Here is a 26,947-nt window from a genome sequence, read left to right as displayed (position 1 = left end):
TGACTATTAGCTTAGCCTTTTGTTCTGAATAAATTGCACTTATACCATTTTCAAACCCTTGACCCACCCCCATGCCCCGAAGGTTTTTCTTCATAAAATTCCAAGAAATATTGTCAAAGGCTTTCTCCGCATCTATAAAAATTAAAACTGCTTTAGTATTAATGTTCACTTGCAACTTCTCCAATATGTTAATTATGTTCCTCGTGTTGTCAGACAAGTGTCTACCTGGGAGAAAGCCAGCTTGGTCCTTATGTATCTCTTCCACTAATACTTTTTTTAATCTATTAGCCAAAATATCAGCAAAAATTTTGTAATCCACATTAAGCAGGGATATGGGGCGGTAGTTCTTAAGTTGTGTCTTTTCAGACTCCGTTTTTGGTATAAGTGTAATGTAGGCTTCCTTCCATGACTCTGGCGCTTTTTCCCCCTCCAAAATTTCATTACAAACCTCCTTCAATAGCTGAATTAACCAATCTTTCAAAGATCTATAGTATTTTGAGGTTAAGACATCCGGCCCTGGAGATTTACAACTGCATATTCTGAATGGCACCTTCTACCTCCTGTTCTGTAATTTTGTAATTCAGCATTGTCTTATTTTCTTGAGAGATTTTTTGTAATCCATTTGTTTTTAAAAATTGGTCTATATCAAACTCTTTCTGTGGCCCTTGTGTATATAACTCTTTAAAATACCTCTGGAAGCATTTTCTAATTTCCACTGGATTCTGAATGTTCTTTCCTTCCACTTCCAAATTAGTGATAGTATTAAGCTTTTGTCTTTTTTTCATTTGCCAAGCTAACAATTTTCCACATTTATTAGCCGATTCAAATGTCTTTTGTCTCATTTGTTTGATTTTCCATTCAATTTCCTGGTTCATCATCTTCATATATTGCACTTGATATAACTTTATATCTCTCAGAATCTCTTGTGACTTTGGTTTCGCTCTTAGTCTCTTCTCACCCTCCTTTATTTTTTCTAAAATTTTATCTTTTTTTCCCATTTTGGGCTCTCTTCTTTATTGTATTCTGTTGAATCAGAAACCCCCTCATAACTGCTTTGCTTGCATCCCAGATTATTTTTTTTTCAGTAGTAGTATTCAAATTTATCTCAAAATAGTCTCTCAGGGTTTTTTGGGCCTTCTTGATAACCTCTTGATCTCTAAATAAGGTGTCATTCATCCTCCATCTGAAGGAACCGCTTGGTGTTAGTTTCATCTCCATTTTCACAACATTATGGTCGGAGCACTGAAATAATAATTTTTCAAAGGAACTCAAAGTCTAAAACAGAGCAAAATTCTATGACAAGAAGTTGAGATTGAGCCTCCTTTAAATTATATATAGCTGTGTTCCATAAATATTGTATCGGGGAGCACTGGACAAGCAGTCAAAGGCTTGTGGGAGCAAAACTTGCTGTTTCTTTCTCTCTCAGCAATAAGTTACCTAGTGGTCTAATGGCTCAGTCTGTAAAGCATGAGATACCTAACCTCAGGGTTGTAGGTTTGAACCCCATGTTAGGCAAAATATTCCTGAATTGCGGGTAGTTGTGTAGAACTAGATGACTGAACTCTGCAATTCTATGGTTAATACTGACACACTCTATAAAGCTGCACCTGTGAAATCTATTTGAGAATACCTCTTAGCTTCCCTCCTCTCCTGCCGCAGCTTCTGCCTCTTCTCTTTCTGGCATTCATTATTGTCTTTGCTTGGTTCACAACTGGTTCCTCCCACCTTTCCTCTGCGTCCACCCAGTCTGTGATTGTTAGCATTTCATTCTCCTGTTGCTGGGTCATGTGATCCGCTGTTTACATTCCTTATTGTTGTATGTGTGGGAACGGAACTCAGACTGGATAACTTCCGCTCTGTGTTCTTTTTCTCTTCGACAGAGAGGACATGTGTGTGAGATGCTGTTCACACTAGCCATGTTATTTTGTTTAAATTTGCTGTAAATAATAAAGTAATTCATGATGCCACATTCCTAAACAGTCTGGCTTTCTGCTGAACTCTGATTACGCATGCACACAGCTCCATTGGATGTGTGTCGCAGATGTCGTACAAAACGGCTCCCATGGAACTGTACAGAAAGTGACATCAGAGATCTGCACTGGTTGCTGATTTGCTACCAGGCCAGGTTCAATATGTTATTATCAGTATATAAAGCCCTTAACAACTTGGGACCAGTTTACCTATGCAGTCACCTTACTACATTAAATGCCTGCTCCACCACTTTGATCAGCAGAATTAGTACTATTATGGGTGCCACATGGTACTCATTCTACATTTCTAAGAACTTGATCTTTTATTGGACGGCCCCTATCCTTTGGAACTCCCTGCCTATTGACATCAAGTGGACACCTTCACTGTACTCTTTTTGGCGCCTCCTAAAAACAATTCTGTTTAGACAGATTTTGAATGTTGATGTGAATTTTAATCTGTTTTTAGTTTATTGTTGCTCTAACTTTTGAAATTCTCATTTGATGGTTATTAATTCTTCTTATTGATAAGTTTATTGTTTTATTGTTTGTAAGCCAATTTGAGGGTTTGTTTCCTTTTAAATCAAGAGGTGTATAAATTTTCTGAAATCAAATGCGCCTTCAAACAATGCCCTTGGACAAATGTTGTATTGTGAAACAAATGATGACAGTGGTATTCTTTAAATTAAAAAGGAGTGTGTTTGATATATCACAACACACAACATTTATAACTGATATTTTAAGATACATGCATCCCCCCTCCTTTCAGGAATATTTCTGCCTGACCCAAGCAGTTCTACAAATAACAAGATTTATCACAATGATATGTAAATATGTGCCTTTCACAAGATAACTCCTGGAATTAATTTTCTTTGTAATGCACTAAAATATTAATGTGCTGTGAGAGGTCATGGTCTGGGGAGTGTGCCAGAAATTCTGCACTGAATTTTGCACATACGATTGCCAACAAAATTGCCTGAGTTTTGCAGAGTCACATCCATGTGGGAAAGCTTGGGAAAGAAATACAAAGCAAAAGGGCAATGCCGAAGACAGCAAGTGGTGATGGAAGAATATAGGGCAGAAATATTGTATAACTTCCTGCATTAAAAAGAGTCCCTGGTAAAAATGAGTATGTTGCATAGCAATGCCTGTTCGAATGCAGCAAATGTCCAAATGTTTGGAATACTGACATTCACATCTGAAAGCTGAGAATCCCAGAAGAATTTTGTGAGCATGCTGATGTTCTTGATTTATCATATATCAAGGGAGCTTATATCAAAAGTACAAGACGGATGCAAAATGCAATGTACAGTCAAACTATGGTAGATGAAAAAAAAACCCCTACTGTGATCACACATAATTGCCAAATATATATTTTAGTAACCACTTTGCACAATATCAGCAAGATCACCATAAAGCAACCAATCAGATATAACCAGCAACTGGAAGAAATGGACAACAATGCCTGGAAACATTTGCCTGGGATGTAAAAGCCGATAGCATTGGTGACGGCCACCCTGGGGAGAACATTCTGTAAGTGGGAGACCACTATGAAAAAGGCTCTCTCCCATGTTGCTGCTCTCTGTACCTCTGACAGAGTTAACACTCAGAGGAGGGCATGTGATGACAACTTCTGGGATCAGATAGGCTCATACTGGAAGAAACATTGCTAGCTTCTAGCCATCCTTACTATACTACCTCTACAGTTGGAGGCAGCTTGACTCTGAATTAGGGATGAGGAGGAATTTAGTTCCGTTTGCATTAAAATGTGAATTTACCCAATTCGTATTTTCCAAAACAATATGCAAACTGAAACACATGCTGTGAAATTTGCACTCATCTGAACTTTGCAATTCAGTTCTCCAGCTCAGTAATGTGTACACAAATGCATATACCGGGGTAGAGTGTGCATTAATACCTAAAAGGTAAACAAGAGTTGGTGGGATACCTTTAGAAAGTGATTAAAATACTTGCAGAAATCATCTCGCCCTAATGACAACCCAAAATATTTGATGTGAATGCAACTTTAAAATGAATATGCTACCGTTAAAATCTTATAATCTTGACCTGGCCACTGTTTTGCTACACAGCAACAGGGAGAGTAACTTTGCCGTGTGCTTTTATGCCTTTTGCACCTCCCACTGCAAAATTTGAGATAACAATATTTACCATTCTCAGGTGTGGTGGTGGTGATTAATCTGCAAAGTGTTTTGAAAATACTGTATAATTAAAACTCCAAACCCTCTGGAGAAAAAGCTGGAGGGACTGAACATTTCTTGCCCCGGGGCAGGCCCAGATCTTGTACCATATGTTGTTAGCTCCTGTCCAAATGTTCCTCCCACTTCCTAGAGTGATTAGTTACTTTTAATCATTCTAGCAGCCGTGCCGCCATACAGTTGCAGGGGTCTCTCTCCTGCAGGTTCTCTCTCTCTTGCTGCCCATCGCCACCTCTGCATTGATTGCCGTCTCTGAGACACCGGTCTTTAGAGCTAATAAATCACACGTTTGGTTCCCAAATCAGGACATGAGACACAGGGGGATGCAAATTGCCAGATGCTGAAGTTGACTGTTGATATCTGTCTGGCTCAGCACTGGCGACTCTGAAAATTGGCACAGCACAGCAGCTCCTCTTGAAACTCTAGGCCAGAGGTTTTCAAAGTTTCTACCTTCAAAGAGCACTCTCCATATTGATTTTGTCTTCCTTGGAAGCACAGCATTGCATACAGAGCTCTGAGCTCTGTTTTAGAGGACATCTTTGATTCCTTCAGAGCTCTGATCAGGCCTGTTGAGGAAACCTTCCTTACCCCAATGGAGGAAATGCGTTTGACCTAGAACACACTTATCACTCTCCTGACAATGCACACTGAAGATCAATGGTCATAAGAAGCTGATAATTGAATCAGATCATTGGTCCATCTGGCTCAGTGCTGTCTACACTGACTGGCAGCAGTTCTCTAGTGTTTCAGGCAGGAGGTCACCCTCAGCCCAACTTGGAGTTGCTGGGGACCAAATTTGGAATGTTCTGCATGTAAGGCTCATGTTCTACCATTGAGCTATAACTCTTACCTCTTTCTCTAACAGTCTCCTTTTACTCTGTTTTATTTCATTTTAGCTTATGTTTGCTCATTGACTAAACCCAAGACTTTTGTGTGTGTGACAACACTCAACAGTACAGAGTATTTATTTTATTAGATGTATATACCACCCTTCATCAACTGTTCTCTCAGGGCAGTTCACAAGATAAAAATAAAAGCATAAATAAGCAGAACAGCAAAACAATACCCCCCCAATCCCACAAACACATTTTGAAAGGCAGCAGAATATTAATCAGCCCAAGGCCCAGTTGAATGTTTTCGCCTGGCACCTAAAATATATATAATGAAGATGCCAGACAAACATACCTTAGGAGAATGTTCCACAAACAGGGAGCCACTGAAGAAAAGGCCCAGTTTCTTGTTGCCACCTCCCACACCTCATGTGGAGGAGGCACATGGAGAAGCGCTGACACATCTGTGTTCTTCTGCTTGTGGCAGCCAATTTGTGCTAGCACCTATGGTGCATTGATCAATAATTTTCACATTAAAGCACTGTCCAACATTGGTCATTTGATATACATTGCACCAAAATGTGTATTTCTCCCCCACCCCACAAAAAGTTGCAAAGTATGGAATTGTAAGAAGAAATAAGAAGGCAAGAGGCTGGGTTTAATTAGGGGCTCAGCATACACAACCCTGGCTCTGGCCTTGGGACGATAGTAACGTCACAGCAGGATGAGTCATAATGGGTACTCTCATTCTCAGAGAGCTGGTCATTGCCTTGTGTCTCTTGTTTAGGAATGAATGAATGAATGCTCCAGTCACAACCAACACATAGATCATAGAGAATTAGACAATCCTAGAGCCATGGGACCCTCAGAAATACGACAGGACCCCTCCTCCAAGGGTAGTGGGCCCATTGTGCTTGCTGCAACCCTTAAGTGTTAAATTTGTTTGATTTTCCCAGCCCCCCACCCCATATGGTAATTACTACTTTAATTAATGAGCCCAGGTGAACATGTAACAGAGAGACACCTTTCTGGAATGCCTTGTTTTCCTTTGAGAATTAAGATATCACAGCAGTACCATACCTTTTAGAAGAGTTTTAAAATGACATTTAAATATGACTTTAACAGGTCTCCATGCTCATGGTGAAAGGTACATTCTGTGAGCCGTTCTACATTGGCTGTCCAAAGGGGCAGTGGTTTGTAAGATCATTTTGTAAACGTTATATGTCAAGAAGTGTGGTGTGGGAGTTATTTAAAATGCCATTAGCTCTTCTTGCAGTCTTTTAAAAATTAATGTGTAGAACTAAGCAAATGCTATTGACAGTGGTCCCATTCTTGGAATCTTTACAAGCTTCTGGAGACCATGTTATTCACCATTATGGATGGGAGAGAAAAATCGATTGAGTACACATCACACCTTTAACATTCACAAATCTCCAAATTTTGCAATGCAATTCCTACAGCTGATTAATGTGTACAAAAACACACTAGGGTAAAGTGTGCATAGAAGATGCATGTTTTGGTGAAGACAACATAAGCAAATGCATTTTTGTTCTGCAAAAATATATATAAATTAGGGAAAATGCATACAAACTTGTGTATATTAGGATAAATTCACAGTAAAAAGCTGATGAGAAGCTGAAAGAACAAAAAAATGACAGATTTGCCAATCTTCCCCCGCCCCCCCAAATAACAATAAAGTCTTTTGTCCTCTTCAACCACTGGGAAAGGGCTGTAGCTGTGATGCCTAGTGGCCATAGGGACTGGTGGGGCTGAAGGCAGGGAAACCAATAATAGGTGGAACCAGAACCATTGCAGATTAACAAAAAGGAACTTACTGACAGCTGTAATCAGTTGATTGGCCCTCTCAATGAGTCCTGCTTACAAATAAACAATTTGGAGTTTGCTTTTAGCTCCTTAACTGTGTCTTCATAGCCACTCCCTTACCTGCCTCAAAACTGATATCACATATGGCATCAGATGTGGGGCAGATGGATGTGGTTTGGGGGAAAACATCCTACCAAACCAAATTGCCATCAATTTCAGACCTGATTAGGCTCAAGGACTAGGTGGGAAAGTAACAGTCTATATCCCTCCTTTAGGTAGTAGAAAATCGGCTCCCTCAGATTGTACATTTGAACGCTTTAGTGTTAATTAAAACAAACTTAAGGTGGGGTGGTGGTAGGGGGGATCTTGAAAATATGGTCAGTTGATAGCTAACAGAAGTGGTTTACAGATCTAAGAAAGCCCCCCCCCCCCCAATTTACAATAACTGAGAAGATTTGGCATTTTAGTATTCTCAGAGAGCTGCCTTGTCTGTCTGATTAAAATTTCACTTGGCCTTTCTGTCCATATTAAAAGGAAGCTATTTGCGCCCACAGCTGTTCTGTAGACAGCAGCAGCATGTTACATTTCAGGGGGTTTATTGAGTCTGTCAACGTTTCAAGTACCAAAGTGTTTGAGAAGTGCAATTTCAGCCATTCTGCCTTGATGGAGTCAATGGGGGTTAATGGTGGAACTGGAAATAATTACTTGGCAACACACAAGCAACACAGGACTTGTGAAAGTTTTCTAAACTTGTGTGTGACATTTGTGTTTGTGTGTGTGTATGCATGAGTGTATGCGCACACATGTTTGTGTCAGTCTGTTGCTTTGTTTTCTTCAAAAGGCGTATATTCAGTTCCCACAACCACTGTTTTTGTAGAAACCTGAGCAAAGAAGCCGTACAGCTTAGATCATACCGTAGTTAGTCTTTGATGAAGGAACAAATGGTTTTGGATGCATCTCTGGGTCTGATCCCAAAGCCAAACTTTATCAGTATGAATGCAGAATGAACACATTCACAAACAGTATTCTACTACTGTGTCCAATCAGTGCAAGAACTGTCACTAGTACAATTTGACTTTCACCTTTCCACCACCCTTCTCAAATTTGTTCTGGAGCTTCTGGGAGGAACCTCCAGAAAATATGGGGAGGAGGGGACACAGTAGGAGGTGAGGGGGGTAAGTCCTACTAAGCAAACTGAAATCCTTGTTTTGATGTTTCATTATACTTAGTGCTACTTTGAAGACAACCTATTGTGTGGGAATATACCCCAGCAGAAATTGGATGGGGGAACTAGGAGAGAAGCAGTAAGTTAGTAACATAAGAAAAGAATATGCTATTTTTTCTTACGGGCTGAAAAAAAAAAGTGACTCCTACTATACAGTTCCCACTGGTACTATAGTCATTGCACATATTGTATAAATGGGTAAAGGCAGTCTACTGCAGGCTGAATAATTACAATATTTAAGGAATTCGGAGCTCAACAGTTGAACTGGTTCATGCAGGAGCCTGTGAAGGAGTGAATTCATGATGGCATACTTCAATGTGTTTGGGACCACTCTATGTGTATTCAGACATTGAGAATATTGCATTAGTTTGGCTAGTTATAATGCTAGCACTTCTGCCCCAGTTTATTTATTTCATAAAATTTATACACAGCTTGGTTGGAAACAAAAAATTCTAAGCAGTTTGCAAAAGAGAAAGCTGTAAAATCAAGACAAAATTACAACCCTGCTTTAAACAAACACAGGTAAACATACTAAAACAGATTAAAAGTACCTCAACTTTCTAAGCATCTCATGTTCCTTTTATACTGCATTGCCTCTTGCATTATGGAACTGTAGCTTTTCGACTGATATACTGCCATGTCACACTGACATTTCACTCACATCGGTGGGTGTGGTGCAACATAGTAGCAAACAACATAAGACATGTCACCATCCTTTACGTGCATGAGGTCTTCAGTTCCCCCCATGATTCACCTGTGAAAATAGCAGGAGAAAACTGTACACTGAAATACCACCACAATTTATTTATTTTTACATGAGCGGCAAAGGCATGATCCCTGTGAACTCCATTAATTATTTGAACTGTGACACATTAACAAAGTCATAGTTGTTACTGACAATGTTAGGAGAGAATGTGGGAGGAAACAGACTCAAAACAATCACATTACATTTTACTGCAACTGTAAATATAATTCAATAGTTTCCTAATTTTCTGCCGTAAAAATATGGGCATCGTTACAGGTCATAATTGAGAGACTGAGGCTGCCTCACTTTTCTAAGCATCCAAATGAGTAATTTGGCAGACGCTACTCCAGTGTATCATTTTCACAATTAAAATGGAAATGAATTCAGTGCCCCATAAAGTTACTAAACACAGTATATATTATTAACCAATCCCTTAATTGTAATCATTTTATGATTTCTTAGATTACTAAAGCATGTAATCTATTCTGAGCAATTTTGAATATGGGGGAAGAGGGGGAAACTTTTTCCTTTTCTATCTTTTTACAAGTGAATGTTCGTAATTACTTTTCTGTAGTAAATTATTCAGATTATCATTTTACTTATTAAATACAATTATATCCACATTCATTCCTATTCTGAGAATTACAGAAATATTTAAATGGCACTGATTCGTTAAATGCCCCAGGTTGGCAGTGTTCTGGAATTTCATTCTAACACACTCATTAGCACTGGCAACTTCCTTTGGGAAAGAAGGAATAATCAGCATGGGTTTACTTTCTAAAGAAATAATAAGAATACATGCCTTCAATCTGTGCCCATAGTGGTGGCATTGTTCCAGTTAAGAAAAGGAAGAACTTCCAGTAATTGCAGGAAGGGTGCAGGTGAAAAGAAAGCTAGACCACAGGGGGGAAATACACCAATCTTTCAATCTATCGATCTCTATATCAAGGTCAATGACCATTATTCAAAAAGAAACCTTGAAATATAAAATAATAGTTTTAGGCTTGTTCACAGCACTGAAACTGCCTTCATCACCCTTATTGATGAGTACAACCCTGCTCATTCTCCTTGATCTCTTGGTGGCTTTTGATACTGTTGATCACAGTATTCTTCTGAGGCATCTCAGGGAGGTGTGGATTGGGGGTATGGTACTTCATTTGTTCCTTTATTACCTCCAGAAAGCAGACATGAGAGGCTATTGTTCAGCACCATGGGAGTTGTCCTGTGGTGTCCCACAGGCTTCCATTTTGTCTCCCATGCTATTTAACATGTGTGAAGCCTCTGGGAGCTGTCATCAGGAGGTTTGAAGTGACATCCATATGCAGGTGTCACCCAACTCTATCTCTCTGTTCCATCTTAATCAGGAGAGGCAGTTGAGGTGTTCAGCCATTGCTTGGAGGCAGTGATGGGTTGGATGCAGGCCAATAAATGGAAGCTGAATCCTGAGAAGACAGAAGTGTTATGTGTCCGAGGTTCCCATGTCTGGGAGGTGGGGAGCTGGCCTGACCTGGATGGAGTTGAACACAAACCTAGGCTGCAATCCTGACATCACTTACCTGGGAGTAGGTTTCTGCTGTTAAATGCAGTATGCCTTTGAATGCCAGTTGCTGGAAAACACAGGAAGGAAGTTTGCTTTTGTGGCCAGGTGCTGCTTTTGAGCTTCCCATAGACATCTCCTTGGGCACTGTGAGACCAGGATGCTGGACTAGATGGGCCACTGGCCGGATCCTTCAGTCTTCTCATAAGTTCATTAAAATCAATAGGACATCTGAGTAGACAGAGTTAGAATACAGCTTGCTACTACACAGAACTCTCACAGTACCATGTGACATTATACATTAAAATAAGGTGAATAAGTAAGCCCCCTCTCTAAAACTTTCTTAAACTTTGCTCTCCACCTGCAAAAGATGCGGAAAACTGCTCTCTGATTTGCAAAAGATTGGATGCCCCTACATAATTGGGGAGCAGCTTTCAGCCCAGCACTAAAACAGTTCCCCCTTCCCTTACTTCTGCCTTGCTAACTAAAGTCAGGCAGGGATATTTGGATAAGGCAGGAGAACCACCAGTGTATTTCTGTCTGTCTGTCTGTCTGTCTATCTCACACACACACACACACACACACACACACACACACAGTGGCGTAGCGTGGGTTGTCAGCACCCGGGGCAAGGCAAGTAATTTGTGCCCCCTAACCCGTGGATTTTAGCACTCGAGTCTAGCGAGCGCGCCCCCCCCCAGATATTGCGCCCGGTGCGGATGGCCCCCCCTGCACCCCCACGCTACGCCACTGCACACACACACACACACACACACACACACACACACACATGCAATCAGATTGCACTGCAAATCCTTCCTTTGAGTCATTCCTAAATAGGTGTGACTATAAAGAATGTCTGGCTTCTTGTCATCATTGGCTATGAGCCACCATGACTATGTCCTACCCGCACTGCTGGAAATATTATGCATCTAAATACCACAAATGGGAAGAGTGCTATTGCACTCATGGCTTGTTTGTAAGCTTCCCATAGGCATATGGTTAGTCACTGTGAGAACAATGTGCTGGACTAGACACTGTGTTCTTTTTGAATATGCTTCTTAGGCCCTATAAATCAGTCAAACGTATTTCAGAGCAACATGAAAATATTCCCTGGCTCATTACTTTATATCTTTGTTTGCTTTATTAATTTATAAAAGACACCTAACTGCAGTCTATCCAGGTCATTTTAAACAATATGCAAGTGATTTCCCTACCCAAATGGATTGAACCATTCACTTGCTTAATCCTGTACCATGTGCAATTGCCATCTCCCCCCTCTTTGTCCACCCCTTCCTTTAGGTCAGAGATCCACACTGAGGAAAATGAGTTCCTAGTATGAATTCTGTTAGAGTTGGTTTCTCTCTCTGTGCAGTCCATAGAGAAGCCAGAGAAGCACTTGTGCCATCTGAGATCTACAGACATAATTCAGATAAAGAGGACAAGGAGACCCACACCCCCAAAAAATCAAGAGGCATTTTGAAGGAAGTTGGGAGCTGAAAAATTGCACTGTAAGGGAGAAATTCACTGGATATGAAGGAAGGAAATATGTGGTACCATATGAGAAATGAAGAGATAAATAAGATAGTTCTGCTATAGCACAGAAATTGAAATGATCTTTGCCCTTATGAAACATGGATAGAGAAACCAGTTGAAGCTCTCTGAGCAGATAACCCATGAAATAAAATTTCATGAATGGTAATATTGTCACAAGCTTCAGAAAATAAGGCTGACCTATTTTGTAGCTTGCTAACTTAATTAGCCTTTCCGTATTTTTAGGAGGTGAGATTATTAGTTATAATTGTGTTTAGTGTTATGATTACTTTGCTTCTTCTTTTATTGTTTATGAACCTGGTGTGTGCTGGGTTGTCACCAGTAATATAGTAGCAATTTCAAAAGTGCAGGGTCTCTTCATGATAGTCACGGTCACAACCGCACCCCTCACAGCCGTGGCTCCTTCCATTATTATACAATAATTTTATAATTATGCAGTAGTAATAATTAGGGATTATCACAACAAATGCAATGTGTTGCCTTTCAACTAGATCCACCATTTCCTGTGCACATATGTACATGGTCAAATGATTTGGAGTGTTCTAATACCATCTTTCAGGGACGCGGGTGGCGCTGTGGGTAAAACTTCAGCTCCTAGGACTTGCCGATCGCATGGTCGGCGGTTCAAATCCCCACGGCGGGGTGCGCTCCCGTTGCTCGGTCCCAGCGCCTGCCAACCTAGCAGTTCGAAAGCACCCCTGGGTGCAAAGAGATAAATAGGGACCGCTTACTAGCAGGAAGGTAAAAGGTGTTTCCGTGTGCTGTGCTGGCTCGCCAGAGCAGCTTCGTCACGTTGGCCACGTGACCCGGAAGTGTCTGCGGACAGTGCTGGCTCCCGGCCTCTAGAGTGAGATGAGCGCACAACCCTAGAGTCTGGCAAGACTGGCCCATACGGGCAGGGGTACCTTTACCTTTTACCTTTAATACCATCTTTCACAGTGAGTAAAGTTGTATTCCCCTTGAACTTCCATTATGCATAACAGAACTCGCACACCTTTCTCTTGAAACCGAAGCCCCTTGTGTTTTTCATGTTCCTAAATGCTGAGCTTTGGAGCATACTGAGCAACTCCTTGGTGTTCTTCCTGCACGCCTTCTCCAGTGGCCCTAGAAGTCGATCACCTCCTTTCACACCAATTGGCTCCAATGAGCACATCAATTTCCATTCCAACCTGTGTTCATCACGTGCAACACTGTTTCCCTTACACTGCAAGTTCAGCTTCTGGCAGAAAAAAAGCTATGTACTTTGTTTCTCTGCCTGCCATGGCAAATTTTGTGATTAATTATATTATCATTAAATTATTCCTCACCACTCATTTTGATGCAGAAGGACACAGTGCAAACGGTATTGATGCATTGATATGTATTGTTTTTTAACTGAAAACAGCAACAAGACTGAGTACTGATTGTATCTGCTGGATTGATTTCCTTTCTGGACATGAGATGCATAACCAGACGCCAGCAATTTCTTTCCCTGGTTTTGTTGGAATGTAAATCATTAATCCTGATTTGGACTGGACTTTGCTTCAAACAGAGGATGCCTTCATATGTCCTCAGTAAAGCAGGAAAGAGGACCACTCTGTTACGGTTGTAATATACTGAGGCGGATGGGTCAGTGGTCTGATTTGATGTTGTAAAGGACTGTACCTCAATGACAGAGCATCTGTTCTGCATGCAGAAAGTCCTGGTACAGTTGCCAGCATCTCAAAGTAGGGCTGGGAGAGACTCCCTGCTTAAAACCCTGGAGAACTGAGCTCCTGCTCAGTATAGACGTTACTGAGCTTAGATGGGCCAATCCAACACAATATCAGGCAGCTTCCTACGTCCTTGCGAAACTGCATTTCCCTTGGTGTTTTTGCTTGTAGATTTGGGGAGCTGTTTACAACACCCCAGTGAAACCTGCAGCTGTACTGCTTGAACACAAAACACCCAAAGCATCAGAACGCACATGCAAAAGAGCTGGAGTCTGTTAACCGCAAATACCAGCAGCAGCCACTGCCGCACACAGCATTGACCTGCTAGCTCAATTTGCTTGGAACAATCTTGAAACATTTAGCTCTACAAGCTTTGCTGGCACTGCCAGTCTTGTTCGCAAAATAGAACAAATGGGACAGCAGGGTGGGGGGAACTCTTCCATGAAGAGGGAAAGCTTTATCCATTCTTGATTAGTTTTCTCTAGAGGATTAAGCTGGGGAAAGTAACTGCATTATGCAGGGGAACAAAGGAACCCAGCAGATCCTTCCCACCCACCCCCCTCAAAAAAAGAAGAGGTTATTGGGGCAGGATGGAAGGGAAGCGGGGAATAAGGCATTAAGCTGCAGAGAGGAGTTAAGCCATTTCCCCATTTACATGGTTAGTTTCACAAATGCCCGACTCATTGGACACAACCAAAATTGCAAAATTAGTATCTTGGCACCCTTTCTTGTGCTCTCCCTGCTCACTTTCTCCCTCTGTCTCATGTGCTACAATTCAAACCTGCTTCAAGACTCCCAGGTTAGGTCCCTTCCCTCCCTGCTCTCTTCTCTCTGCCTCCACACATTCTCCCTCCCAATTTTTTGCCAAGCACATTACCTTTTATTTTTCAGTGTTAAAGTGTATCAGGTACCCCTTAGGCTATGGGAGAGTTACCTCCCCATGATAGGAGCTAACAGGGCATATCAATTGTTCATGATTTCCTATTCTCCTGCAAATTGGGAGAGGCAGTGGAGTCGCTGGCGTGTAAATCCTGTGGAGTCAGCACTTTGCTTCCCATTCCCCAGTCTTCAGCTCAATGCTGTGCATGTTTGGGTAATTAATGACGGGAAGGTCTTCTTTCTGTCTCTCTTTTTTTTGCTCTTCATTCTGAACTACCGTTTAGCAGCCTGTCAAAAGCTGATCTAATGAACATGTCACACACACACTTTGATGTGCTTCCTTCCTTTTTGACATTAAATATCAACACACACATGCAAAAAGAGGGGAGCATTTTAATCTATCACCCTTCCAAATCTCCCCATCACACATTTCGGACATGCAAAGTTATGGAGAGTTGGGGGGAATGGCAACAATGAAAACTTAAGGCCGCCACCCCATTTTCTTGTTACCTGTGCAGCCTTTTAAAGTTTTCAGGCTCTGTTTCTCCTTGAAGATCAGTGTGGTTCTTAGCATCAAAGGTTTCGGAGAGAGATGATTTCTGCAAAGTTAACCTCTTTCTGTCTAGCTCCCTGCAAGCTTAAGGTCTCCTGCCAGCTAATTTCATGCAAGGTGTAGATATGATTAGCTCAATCGCTGTAATTGCCTCGATGTGGTGGTGTGATTAATTTGTGGGAAATCATGAAGCTTTCCAGTTCAGGTTTAAGCCCGTATGTTCTCATTAGGGTTTCCCAAGGGGGAAAAAATACGCTCTGTGCAGAAAAAAGGAAGAAGGAACTGTATGCTTTCAAAATATCTCCATCTTTTTGTTGGAATGATCAGCAAAATAGCAGGGGAAAAACATTAATTTCTAGGGACATAGATACTGAAAACTGAGACATAACAACAACAGCAACAACAAACAAGCAAACAATGAAACAGAAAGATAAGATTTTTCAGGCAAGGAAAACAAAATGTGATCACAAAGCTTTGCTATTAACATAATTTGTGTCTCCTTTCACACTCCAGGATTTACAGTAGCATTTCTGACAAAGATTAAAAGTCATGTCTATGAATAATGCAGACATAGGTATATACACTCATATTTTATACATTCAGATATTGAAATATATGCACTCTCCTTTTGTATATACAGCTTGTGTGTGACGTACATAGTGCACACACATACACACAAACAAACAAACAAACAAACAAACAAACAAACAAACAGGATATGCCATGTATTATCCACTTCCTGAGTGCTGCAGTTAAGTTTTAAAGACTTCTTTCCAAAGGATATAGTCTAAATCATGCAATTGTATGTTTTTAACCAGTCATATAAACAGCAAAAAGAACATATGCAGTATAACCACGGTGCAAAGCAATAAAATGCTCCTGTGTTTAAATTATGACTCAGTGTGTGAATAGTTGCTGTAAATGTTCCACCTTACCTTTTTGACCTTTTTTTATTCAGTTGCCATCACACTGGTCAACCCCCACAAAAGTCTTTTGGGGTTTCCCCCCAGCATGACTCTGGCTGCTATATTTTCATCTAGAACATATGTAGAGCCATCTCCTCTCCTCTCCCACTCTCTCTTTCTTGATGTCTCTCTTTCTCCAACCCCCCCTTCTTAACCCCCCCCTTTCCATTAACCCTGTACCTTGTTGACTCACATCACACTCAGGCTGGTGGGAGCTTGGGAGAAGAGAGGAGGCAGGACCACCACTGCATCACAAGCTCTCCCAGCTCAGTACAGAAGACAGGTGGCAATTCCATTTCCATGTTTCTGAGAGCCTCCAGGCTTCAGAATCAGACACAAATCTCCATTTTGTTATTCTCTACACACACACACACTTTATTACACACTAAGAGCTGAGGGGTTTTTCCTCTGTCTTTATCCACTGTGGATATCCAAAGTTTAGCCACATGATGCCTTCAGTCATTATTAAGAGAGGGTGCTAGATGTGTTAATTAAATCATCAAGTAGCCTTTCCCTGTGCACAAAGCTTTATGCTTTGATTAAGTGTATTTAAACAAAAAACAAAAACAAATCCAACCCAGTGCTAGATAGGTAGCCCTCAGAGCACTTTTTGTTGTGTATAAACATGTGGATGCTGACCCAAAAGCTATCCCCTTGTTGATATATTTCCTTTTTCTTTGTGAGGTGGTGGTGCCTCTGCCCTATTAAAATATTGTTACGTGTGTTCCTTCACCAGCTGCAGATAATGATATGCGTCAGGACAGGAATCACCAATGTGAGGCCCACAGGCACCTGTGTGCCCACTGGTATCTTCTAAGGTGCCCATGGAAGGTTTCAGTAAATACCCCCACCTCTCAAAAAAGAGATACATAATAGAATAGACTATTGGTTCTTCCTGTTCAGTACCTCTTTGCACGGGCACAGCCTCTCCTGCACTGAGCACGCCCCCTTTCAAAAATAATGGAATTTCACTAGATGCCAAGATACAATATCCACCCTCCTTTCCATCTGCAAAGTGGAGAGATGCAAGGAGCTTCTGCCCGTGAGCATTTGTTTCAGTTGTAGGTGCCTTTCTGCCTGCTGCTGATGCAGCTGATGGTAGGAGCATGTCTGCACCTTTTGTGGCCTTGGTTTGTACCCAACACTAGTCCTAGATCCATTGCAGTTGATGGGCATGACTACCCTAGATTCACTCATTTCAATGGGTCTATTCTGAGTAGAATTTATTTGGCTACACCCTTTGTCTCTTTTTGTGCTTTTAGGGGGAGGGTTTTTCCCCTCAGTCCCTCCTCTGCATGGAATTAAGGAGGCATTTTTGAGATGAGACGGAATTTTTTGAAAAAATCTTTATGAAATTCAGGTTGTATGAAACAGGTGTTTCCCATTCATTAGCTCTTTGCTTACAATTTCTCTCTGCACTGGTAGCTGAGGTCAGACAGAGTGTTGCAGATAATGGCCCTGGCACTAAAGGGAGGTGGGCGGGTGGGGAACCACTATGTCATTGAATCTTCCTTATTTGAAGTTCAGCATTGTACCTATGAAATTTCTGAAATCTCCAGAATGCATGTAACAGTCTGCACCGGAAGACACTTAGATAGATTGTAGAGCAAAACCAAATTACTTTGAAACCAGCTTTTGTGTAACTTTAGAACAATGGATTTATCGTTGGTTAAGACTATTATGAGTGCAGCTTCATCTGTAATAAGCATCGTAATTCAGGGTTTTGCTTTGTTTCTTTGAAAGATGGGGGGAGAGCGAGAGCGAGGGGAAAATACACTGTAAATATTGCTATAAGAGTAATTTTGCAGCATAGTTTAATTATTTGGTTCAGTAATTATTTCAACACCAGAATCCTTCACAATCCAGTCCCTTTGACAACCTAAACAACTGTTTCATTAGTACTGAGAGCTAATTTACAAGAGTTTCAGAAATCTCAGGACTTCGATACATATGAGATTTACAGGCACTAATAAAATCCACAATCTCAGGCACATGAATTAACAACTCATTAATACATTCAGGAGTTCTCATTTTCTCCATTGGTGGTGTTTCTGCTTTCAGATAGGCACCATCATTTGGACAATATGTTGGTGATATCCAAGAAGAGCTTGGGGGGGGGTGTCTCCCCAATCTAAATCTGCAACCCTAATGCAAGAATGAATAACCTGTCCTGCTCTATATATTGTTGAACTCCCAACTCCCAGCCAGAATGAACAGTGTCCCTAGTGTAATGGAAGTTGTAATCTAAGAACATCAGGAGAGCCACACCTGCTCTAATCAATAGACTTTATGGTGGATATGGCTAAACTTTGGTCCTCCAGATGTGTGCATCCACCATTCACCAGAACCTGTAAAATGAAGGTGCCAGATGTACCTCTGTGGGGAGGGAGCTTCATTCTCTCTAGGGCCTCCCCCTGAGCTTCTGAAGGTGGTTGAACAACCAAAAAGGCATTCTCTTCTTATCTTTACACCCAAGAGGGGCTGTAGCAGGGAAGGAGGTATTTCAGGTATTTTTGACCTGAGTCATTTAGGGCTTTAAACACGTAACTAACATGAGCAACTTGGAGTGGGCGCAGAAGCAAACTGGTAACTAGTGCAGCTGTTTTGGATCAGGAGTTATATGAGATCTGAAGGGAACCCCAGCCAGCAATCTAGCCACTGCACTTTGGACCAATTTTAGTTTCCAAGTCCTCTTCAAGGACAACCCCCCATGAAACCTACTGCAACAATCCAGTTAATAGTGTTTGAGTCCACTCCTCCACTGAGCCATCATTCTCCATCTGCTGGTTCCTTCCCCTTCGTGCCACTTGTGCAGCTGTTGTTGACTCCAGACGATGTACTAATTGTTTCTCCCCCAGCATGTGACACCCCCCATCCTTTCTTCCCCCTTTCCCCAGGTTTATCATCTCCTCGTTGCTACAATTAGCAGGAGGAGTAGAACTGGGGGACCAGAAGAAGGAAGAGGAAGGAGTAATGGCAGGGACACCCCTTTACCACAGCCACCCCCTTTGGATGATCTATGTATGTATTTATGGGATTCACATTTTTTATTTAATTGATTTATTTTGGGGGGTGGAGTGGGGTACTGCTCCAAAACAATATTATAATCTGTGGTGGCTCTGCCCACCGGTTGGTTGGGGAGACCAACAGTAGGTGGTACCAGAGTCCATGATAGGCAGAGCCAACTCATGCTAGTTTTGGCTCCATCCTCCTTCTTGTTGAACTTGCACTAAGGAGGAGGAAGTTGATAGACAGCTCCACCCTCTGGACTAGATGCAATTAAGAAGGCAGGAGGAGGGAGGTTGGCTAAGGGCAGACTGATGTTAGTGGGACAGAGCCCCATTCACCCAAATGGGTCAGTCTCCACTGGTTGCATGGATGCACAAGGTCGGCACTTTGTGAATTAGAAGAGCTTGGGGCAGGAAGCCTTAGCTAGTACTCAAAAGGGGCATGAATGAGGTCAGACACACATGAATGGACAGCACACTGAGCTGGTCCACTGACCACAGTCACCCCACTATACTGGAGCTGTATGGCAGTACTACAGAAGTTCCTGTAATTATTTCTATATTTGCAAGGCACATATAAATTAGAATTTGCCAATTTAAGGTAACACCACTCCTCCATTTTTTGTCATCTTCTTGTTTTGGTATGGCACTGTTCTTCTTTTTTGCCAGTGCATAAATATGGTCACCACAGGCTGGTTATAGTTCTGCTTGGCTAACCCTAACACTGGCTGAGCAAAGAAAATGGCACCCTTCTCTTTGTTCTTCTTGCATTGCACGGCTAGTATCTGACAAGACCTGGCTTGGGGACTTAATCTGTGGTGACCTGTGGGTCTGTTGTCACACCATCATTAATAATAATGCATCAACTTGAGGTAAGGATTCTTTTTTCACAGTCGTCTCCGAGCTGCCCTGCTTGGAAAGCAACCTTTAGAATCTTCCCTGGTCAGCTTCCAGGCACATCGGTCTTTATCTGTTGTGTTCCACTCTGACAAACATTTAAAGGTTTGCCCCTCATTAACTCTGATACCGTATTTGTTTCCGAACTCGTAAATACCCACAACGTTTTCTTCTGAAATGGGAAGAGCTATTGAGCTTTCAGTAACTTTGGGCTGTGAAGAGAGGAGGGGATGTGGTGCGTAATTGATTTCTTTGACGGTTTAATTAATTCCGGGGTACACAAGTATTGACTAATTCTTCGCCTATTCTCTCTCTCCCCCCACCCTCACCTTGCTGTTTTCAGCAATACTTTAAAGGTATTTAAAGTCCACATGGTGAGGGAATTGATTGAAGTGGAGCCTCTTTGCTTTCTCAGGATTTTCTTCCTTTTAAAGAAGGGGTTTTTTGGGGGGGCGGGGGGGTTAGTGGTATATTTCTTGCCTTCTCTAAAAGCAAAATGATAGGCCTAGGCATCTGCTGTAGGGGTGCATGGGAAGAGGGCAGTTATTCCCCCACCCCCAGTGAAACATAATGTACCGATTCTCAGCTTTCATTAAAATAAAAAGATTCTAACCTTTGTAGAACCAGAGAGACAAGGCAAAACATACCGATGCTATTATTGTAATTGTTTTGTGAGAAACTGGCCTGCTCCTCACTGCCAGTGTTCTACTTTGCATTCCACTCTACATTCCTATGGACACCCATGTCTCTTGGCTCGTGTTTTTTGTTTGTTTGTTTCTTTAACATTATTTTCCTTTGGCAGGGAGAAATGAACCTTATTCTCATAAAATAAAATATATGAATATCAAAATACAGTTGGGTATGATTTAATTTCTTAAGGAAATGTGAAGTTAACACAGCAAATGTTTATTTCACTCAGACTGCAATCTACTATTTGCTGGTATTGTCTGAAAGGATGGTGGAAGAAGATTTTAAGATTTAGGTATTTTAGTTTTCTAGTTTCTCTAAGAAGTAAATCTGAGCCACAGCGGTCCTCTGTGACTAGGTCTTTTGCAGAGAGAGAGAGAATAAAGGAATCTTGGGGGGGGGGGGGGATATCTGCTTTTGTGCAAAGCAGCACTGTAGTCTATGTGTGATCTGAAATTCAGAAAGGGGTTCTGCCATAATTATTTAAAACATTTTACACCATTTATTTCCTTGCTCAGAACAACAAGAGACACCAGAACATGTCTCTGAAATGTTCACATTTAACAGACATCCAGGCCATATGTAGATCTGCAGGAAATATACCTTGGAGTTGTTTTACAGATCAAAGTCTCTATTTCGGGTTTGTCAGAAACAGCTGCCCCTTGTGGTGAGCTTCATCACTGCAAGCTTTTCAGAGACAGGGTGTATTCAGAAGTGGGAATTATTCTTAGTTTTCCTGGGGCTTATGTCTATGTCTTTCCACATTCTTTTTACATTGCATTACCTGTTGCATTATGGAACTTTGGCCGATATACCACCATGCTAAGTTTCATTCACACCAGTGAACAACAGGGGGGAAACTCAGACATGTTGCCACTCCCTACACTTTTTTGTACGTATTTGTTTCCCCAGACTTCCATCACTTTACTCCTGCAATTTTCTGGCTTAATGGGATTGCAAACAGAGCTTTTTCCCTGAAAGCAATTAACATGAAAATGAGCACTACATTCCACTAGATTTCCAAAAGTTGATTTACATCATGCGAAGATAACTTTAAATGTGAAAATGACCAGGTAAGGAAACATTGGGGAAATGAAATCAAGTGTGACCTGAACATGGACGGACTCTGCCCAGGCTACAGCAATGAGGTTGCTGGTCTACAGTTAGTGTCTGGAGACAGTGTCAGATTTACATATAAGCTAAACAAGCTATAGTTTAGGGCCTCACTCTCTTGCCCCCCCCAAAAAAAAAATTAAAGGAAAAAACTGGATGCACTTTGATAAAATACATATTTTGTTATGTGCAAATGGCTTTAGATACCTATTAGGTCCATAAATTACCATATAGCATATATTCAACACAAAAAAGTGACTTTTTTGTTGACAAAGGACAGCTGGACATATAAAGGGCCCCATTACCTTCAGTAGCTTAGGGCATCATCAAACCTAAATCTGGCCCTGTCTGGAGAGCAGACTGCGCAAGCACACACCACACTCTCCTCCACTCTGGTGAAATGTGCTGTATTTCAATTTAATATGGTGTGTAATAGTTTTATTTGTTTACCTATAAGGCATAACAAAGCATAAAGAACATTAAGAGCTGAGCAACAAATTTGACTCTTAATTTTCTGGTTGCTGGTGCAATGAGAAAACACGAGAAGTAACATTATCGTATTAAAATAGTTTTAAAAAGGCATACAAAAATGCTAGGCTTGACAAAACTTTTTCCTGCAACTAAACTCAAGTGAACTATTCTAGCTACTATTTCTAAATTTGGGGATTTGGGGGGAATGTATAGATAGAAATCCTATGCAACTTAGAAAAGTGACTGGGGTTTCCTCATCCTTTTACATGCTATGAGAATAGATGTAATATGGTCAAAATTCATATAGTTGGTTCAATAAAATATCTAATTAATTCTTCACCACCACCCTGAAGAAAAATTAACAAATGACCTCTTTGCAATATAAAAGTGTTAATCTGGATGTGTTTAGTTGTATATAGTGGTAAAAAGCATTTTCTCCCCTTGAAGCCTACTCCAAAAAAGATGAATTTCAGACCCTTAATAGTATTAAAAACTCACTAGAAACAGAACCCAAGTAAGGATTTATCAAATGTCTTGCGGGGGGGGGGGGGGGTGCTATTAAACTGCCAGGAGCCTGGTATTATGAAAGGAAGAAAATGCTTCTGGTTTGTAAAAGATGTATTAGAAAACAAATTGCCATATACTGAAAATAGTTCTCGTTTTGAGAAATATGGACTGCATGTTATATTTCTGCTCTGTCCAATTAAATATTGATAATACGTTTCTCTTATTTTGGGAGTTGTTGGTGGCCGACAAAGCACTATTCACTCCACCTTTAAATGCTGCAGTCCAGCCAAGTTTAAACAGAGAGAGAGAGAGAGAGAGAGAGAGAGATTGAGAGAGAGATGCAAGTCCACAGCTTTCTTGGTGGTTACTTTGATAAAGTGGTTTTCAGTGTTGTAAAAAACTCTGAGACATTAGGCAGCTAAATATTTGATAAGGCAGTTACACTTTTAAAATATGGGGAGAAAAATACAAAAAAAAAAAGCCTACAGTATGACGCTCATAAATTTAACATGCTAAAGTGCAAAAAGGAATGATTTTGAAATAAGGCCTTGTACCATGTCACTAAAAAGAAAATGTAATCACCCTCATAACAGATTTAAATGCCTCATGATTACCCAAAAGAAGTAGGGTTGTGAGATCCATTCACACACCCAACACACACCAACACAAAGAAAATCATTCTCCATAGTTAGGATGGTGGCGAAGAATGCATTCTTAAATGAAAATATAAAATATATATTTCCCTACAAAGCTGTGTTTAATGGAATAGGTGTTCCGAGCTGCAGAAATTATTAAAAGCAGGTAGAACTTAGCTTAAACTCCATTCTAAGATTATGACTAAATGGTGTCAACATTAAACTATCATTCCCCTCTCTCCTTCCCCTGCTTTCTTTAAAATTCACCCTGAGTTCTGGAGAAGTCAAAAACTTGCACACTATATTGTGACATTTTTATTGGTCCCAATAAAGACATTGTGTTGCCTGAATATGGACTCTGGGTATTTTAGTGTGGACAAACATTACATCGGACCCGGGTGGCGCTGTAGGATAAACCACAGAACCTAGGGCTTGCTGATCAGAAGGTTGGCAGTTTGAATCCCCGCGACGGGGTGAGCTCCCATTGCTCGGTCCCTGCTCCTGCCAACTTAGCAGTTCGAAAGCACGTCAAAGTGCAAGTAGATAAATAGGTACCGCTCCGGCAGGAAGGTAAACGGCATTTCCATGCGCTGCTGTGGTTCGCCAGAAACGGCTTAGTAATGCTGGCCACATGACCTGGAAGCTGTACGCCAGCTCCCTCAGCCAATAAAGCGAGATGCGTGCCGCAACCCCAGAGTCGGCCACGACTGGACCTAATGGTCAGGGGTCCCTTTACCTTTACTAACATTACATCACTTGCCTTTTGTGTTGCTTTTGGGGAGATGTGCAATCAGAGCTCACGTGTTGTGTCTCATTCTGACCAAACTTACCTTGCAGAGTTAATACGAGGTTGAAAGGGGATACAGAAACCCTCCTGTGTGCTGCCCTGGATTCCCTGAAGGAAAGGATAGGTACAGATAGATTTGAGTGAAGCTAATGTTTTTAGCTTCCTTCCTGTGAATGCATACTGGTTTGATTTGGGTAGCAATGTGGAGGTTGAAAAAAAGAGACAAAATGTGTGTATCTTTGAGCATAGCAGGAACTCTCCTGTCACTGAATTATTACTGTATCCATCACCAGGACACCTGGAGAGTGAGCTGCTACCAGCACAATTATTCCGAGGGTCTCGGTGTTAACAGCTCTATGAAAAGTGATGCGATTTGGAATGAAGTGAATGCTTTCCAAAAGTTTGAGATAACGGGCTGGCTTTGCCAGGACAGCTTGAGACAATCTGAAAGTCAGTTTATGGGATATGTGAGGTATTCCAAAAGCTTTTATTTTCCCCCATCTTTTTTTTGGGGGGGTGCAGGCGGTGGGAGATAAAGGGATATGCAAATCTGCCAGTTTGGGTTTTTCTCACAGTTTCTCAGTTTTCTAGTATGAAGCTCAGTTCTATCATTTCCATATCAGTTTGTGGTTTGCTTTTTTCAAGTCCTCATGAAAATTCACTAGCAATAGACTGTGAATTTTAGGGACTGCTTGCTAGATGCTCCCTTAGAGCATAAGAAGAGTCCTGCTGGGTCAAGTCAATGGCCCATGTAGTCTAGCATCTTGTCCTTACAACAACCAACCAGATGTGCCTGGGAAGCCTGCAAGGAGGACTTGAGTGCTACAGCAACTCTCACTTGTGATTCCCAGCAACTGGTATTCCCTTTAACACTACCATGTAGGTGCACACCCAAATAGATGCAGCTAGCCCTCACTTGGGATGGGGTGAAAATTGCTCTGAGTTCACATTTAAAGATGAACCTACCTAATTTGCACTTTCAAAAACAACAGGCAAACAACACCACCCTTCAGAATTTGGATTTCTCTGAATTTTGCAAGGCAGGTTTTCCAGCCGAGCAATATACTAGGGCAAAGTGATCATACAAAAATACGCTATAAGACTGGAAAAAAGTAGAAACCAAAATTAACAGATTTGTCTAAGCAGTTGCACTCAGTTTAGTTAAAGTTTAATTGCTGCCAAAACTGTGAACTGGGAAGGGGCTGATCAACTCACAACTTTGCCATAAACTTAAAAGTTGGCGCTTAGGCAAGCAACTTCCTACAATAGAAAGCACTGCCATCAGTAATAGCAGTAAAGGTAAAAAGTAAGGTAAATGATCCCATGGTGGTTAAGTCCAGTCAAAGGCAACTATGGGGTGCTTCGTTCATCAGTAATACTTACCATAGAGGGCTATTGGGAGGATTTCTGCAATGGAGCAACTCCCCTATGGGGAAATATTGCAACATTTGGGGCTTTTTAGTTTAGAGGAAAGGTGAGTAAGATTAGTGGTGTTTAAAATTATGCATGGCATGGAGAAAGTAAATGGAGGGGAGGTGTGATGGTTTCTTCTTTGATATATTTTTTAAAAATAGTAACAAGGGGTGGGGGTGAGATTTTGGATCTTCTTATCCAAACCCTTTGTTTGTAATAATAATAATAATAATAATAATAATAATAATAATAATAATAATAATAATACTCTGGGCGGCTTCCATAGAAACCAAAAAGACACTAATATATCACACATTAAAAATATCACACATTGTAATCGTAACTGCTCATGTTTGGGATTATTAGTACCTCTGTTATTGTTCTTTTCTTCTGCTTTATTACATCTGTGTCTCTGGGATGCAGGACTTTCACTCCTCACTTCACAGCGAGGAAATGCATCAGTGCAAAATATAATTTGTTCCAAAAGAGGGTATCCATCCATTTGAAGCTTGAGATTGCTGTGCTGAGTTTGACTCTATTATAACTGAACTGGCAATGCATTGGCCACATCTCTCTCTCTCTCTCTCTCTCTCTCTCTCTCTCTCTCTCTGTGTGTGTGTGTGTGTGAAAGAGAGAGAGAGAGAGAGAGAGAATTAGCTTATTATAACAAATTGTTTGCTAGGACAGTTGTGCTTTAGATATCTAGTAAATGTGTAGAGTTCTACAAAACCACATCAATAATGTAATTTATATTCTGTTTTGCTTCTAAACATACAGTGGTACCTCGGGTTAAATACTTAATTTGTTCCGGAGGTCCGTTTTTAAGCTGAAACTGTTCTTAACCTGAAGCACCACTTTAGCTAATGGGGCCTCCCGCTGCCACCGCGCCGCCAGAGCACGATTTCTGTTCTCATCCTGAAGCAAAGTTCTTAACCCAAGGTACTATTTCTGGGTTAGCGGAGTCTGTAACCTGAAGCGCATGTAACCCGAGGTACCACTGTACACCCTATTTAGACGCCAGACATAATTAAGTTTGTTATGTAATTATTTACATTGCTGTAGTCTCCTCTCCCCACCTTCACTTCAGGAGGAAGAGGCACATCAATGTCTCCTGTTTCTATATAGCCCAAGGGGGGAGGGGGGAGTAGATCTACACTGATCTACTATATTTAATGTTATTAGATATATCATTCTAAAACGTCACAGGGCATACTGGTAAATTAAAAATGTCCCTTACCTTGTTTTGTCAGTAACAACAGTTTCCCTATTGCTGGTTGCTGGTTCATAGAATCATAGAATAGAATCATAGAATCATAGAGTTGGAAGAGACCACAAGGGCCATCGAATCCAACCCCCTGCCAAGCAGGTAACACCATCAGAGCACTCCTGACATATGGTTGTCAAGCCTCTGCTTAAAGACCTCCAAAGAAGGAGACTCCACCA

At 41.2% G+C, this 26,947-nt stretch overlaps 1 protein-coding gene across 32 annotated transcripts in view; it reads left to right on the top strand.

Moving 5' to 3' along the window:
• The window catches only part of RBFOX1 (RNA binding fox-1 homolog 1), a 1,446,067-nt gene that overhangs the window by 832,131 nt on the left and 586,989 nt on the right, over positions 1-26,947 (top strand). For 2 of the 32 annotated variants that reach the window (XM_083585182.1, XM_083585188.1), the window contains exon 2: positions 18,884-19,007. The exons of the other annotated variants lie outside the window; for them this stretch is intronic. In XM_083585182.1, the coding sequence (XP_083441308.1) occupies positions 18,884-19,007 (124 nt within the window). The remainder of the gene's footprint in view (positions 1-18,883; positions 19,008-26,947) is intronic. 32 annotated transcript variants of the gene reach the window in all.

The sequence above is a fragment of the Podarcis filfolensis genome (assembly GCF_964270895.1).
Source record: "Podarcis filfolensis genome assembly, chromosome: 14".
NCBI classification, from domain to species: domain Eukaryota; kingdom Metazoa; phylum Chordata; class Lepidosauria; order Squamata; family Lacertidae; genus Podarcis; species Podarcis filfolensis.
The sequence above is the reverse complement of the archived record's forward strand: the minus strand, read 5'-3'. Positions and strand labels throughout refer to the sequence as shown.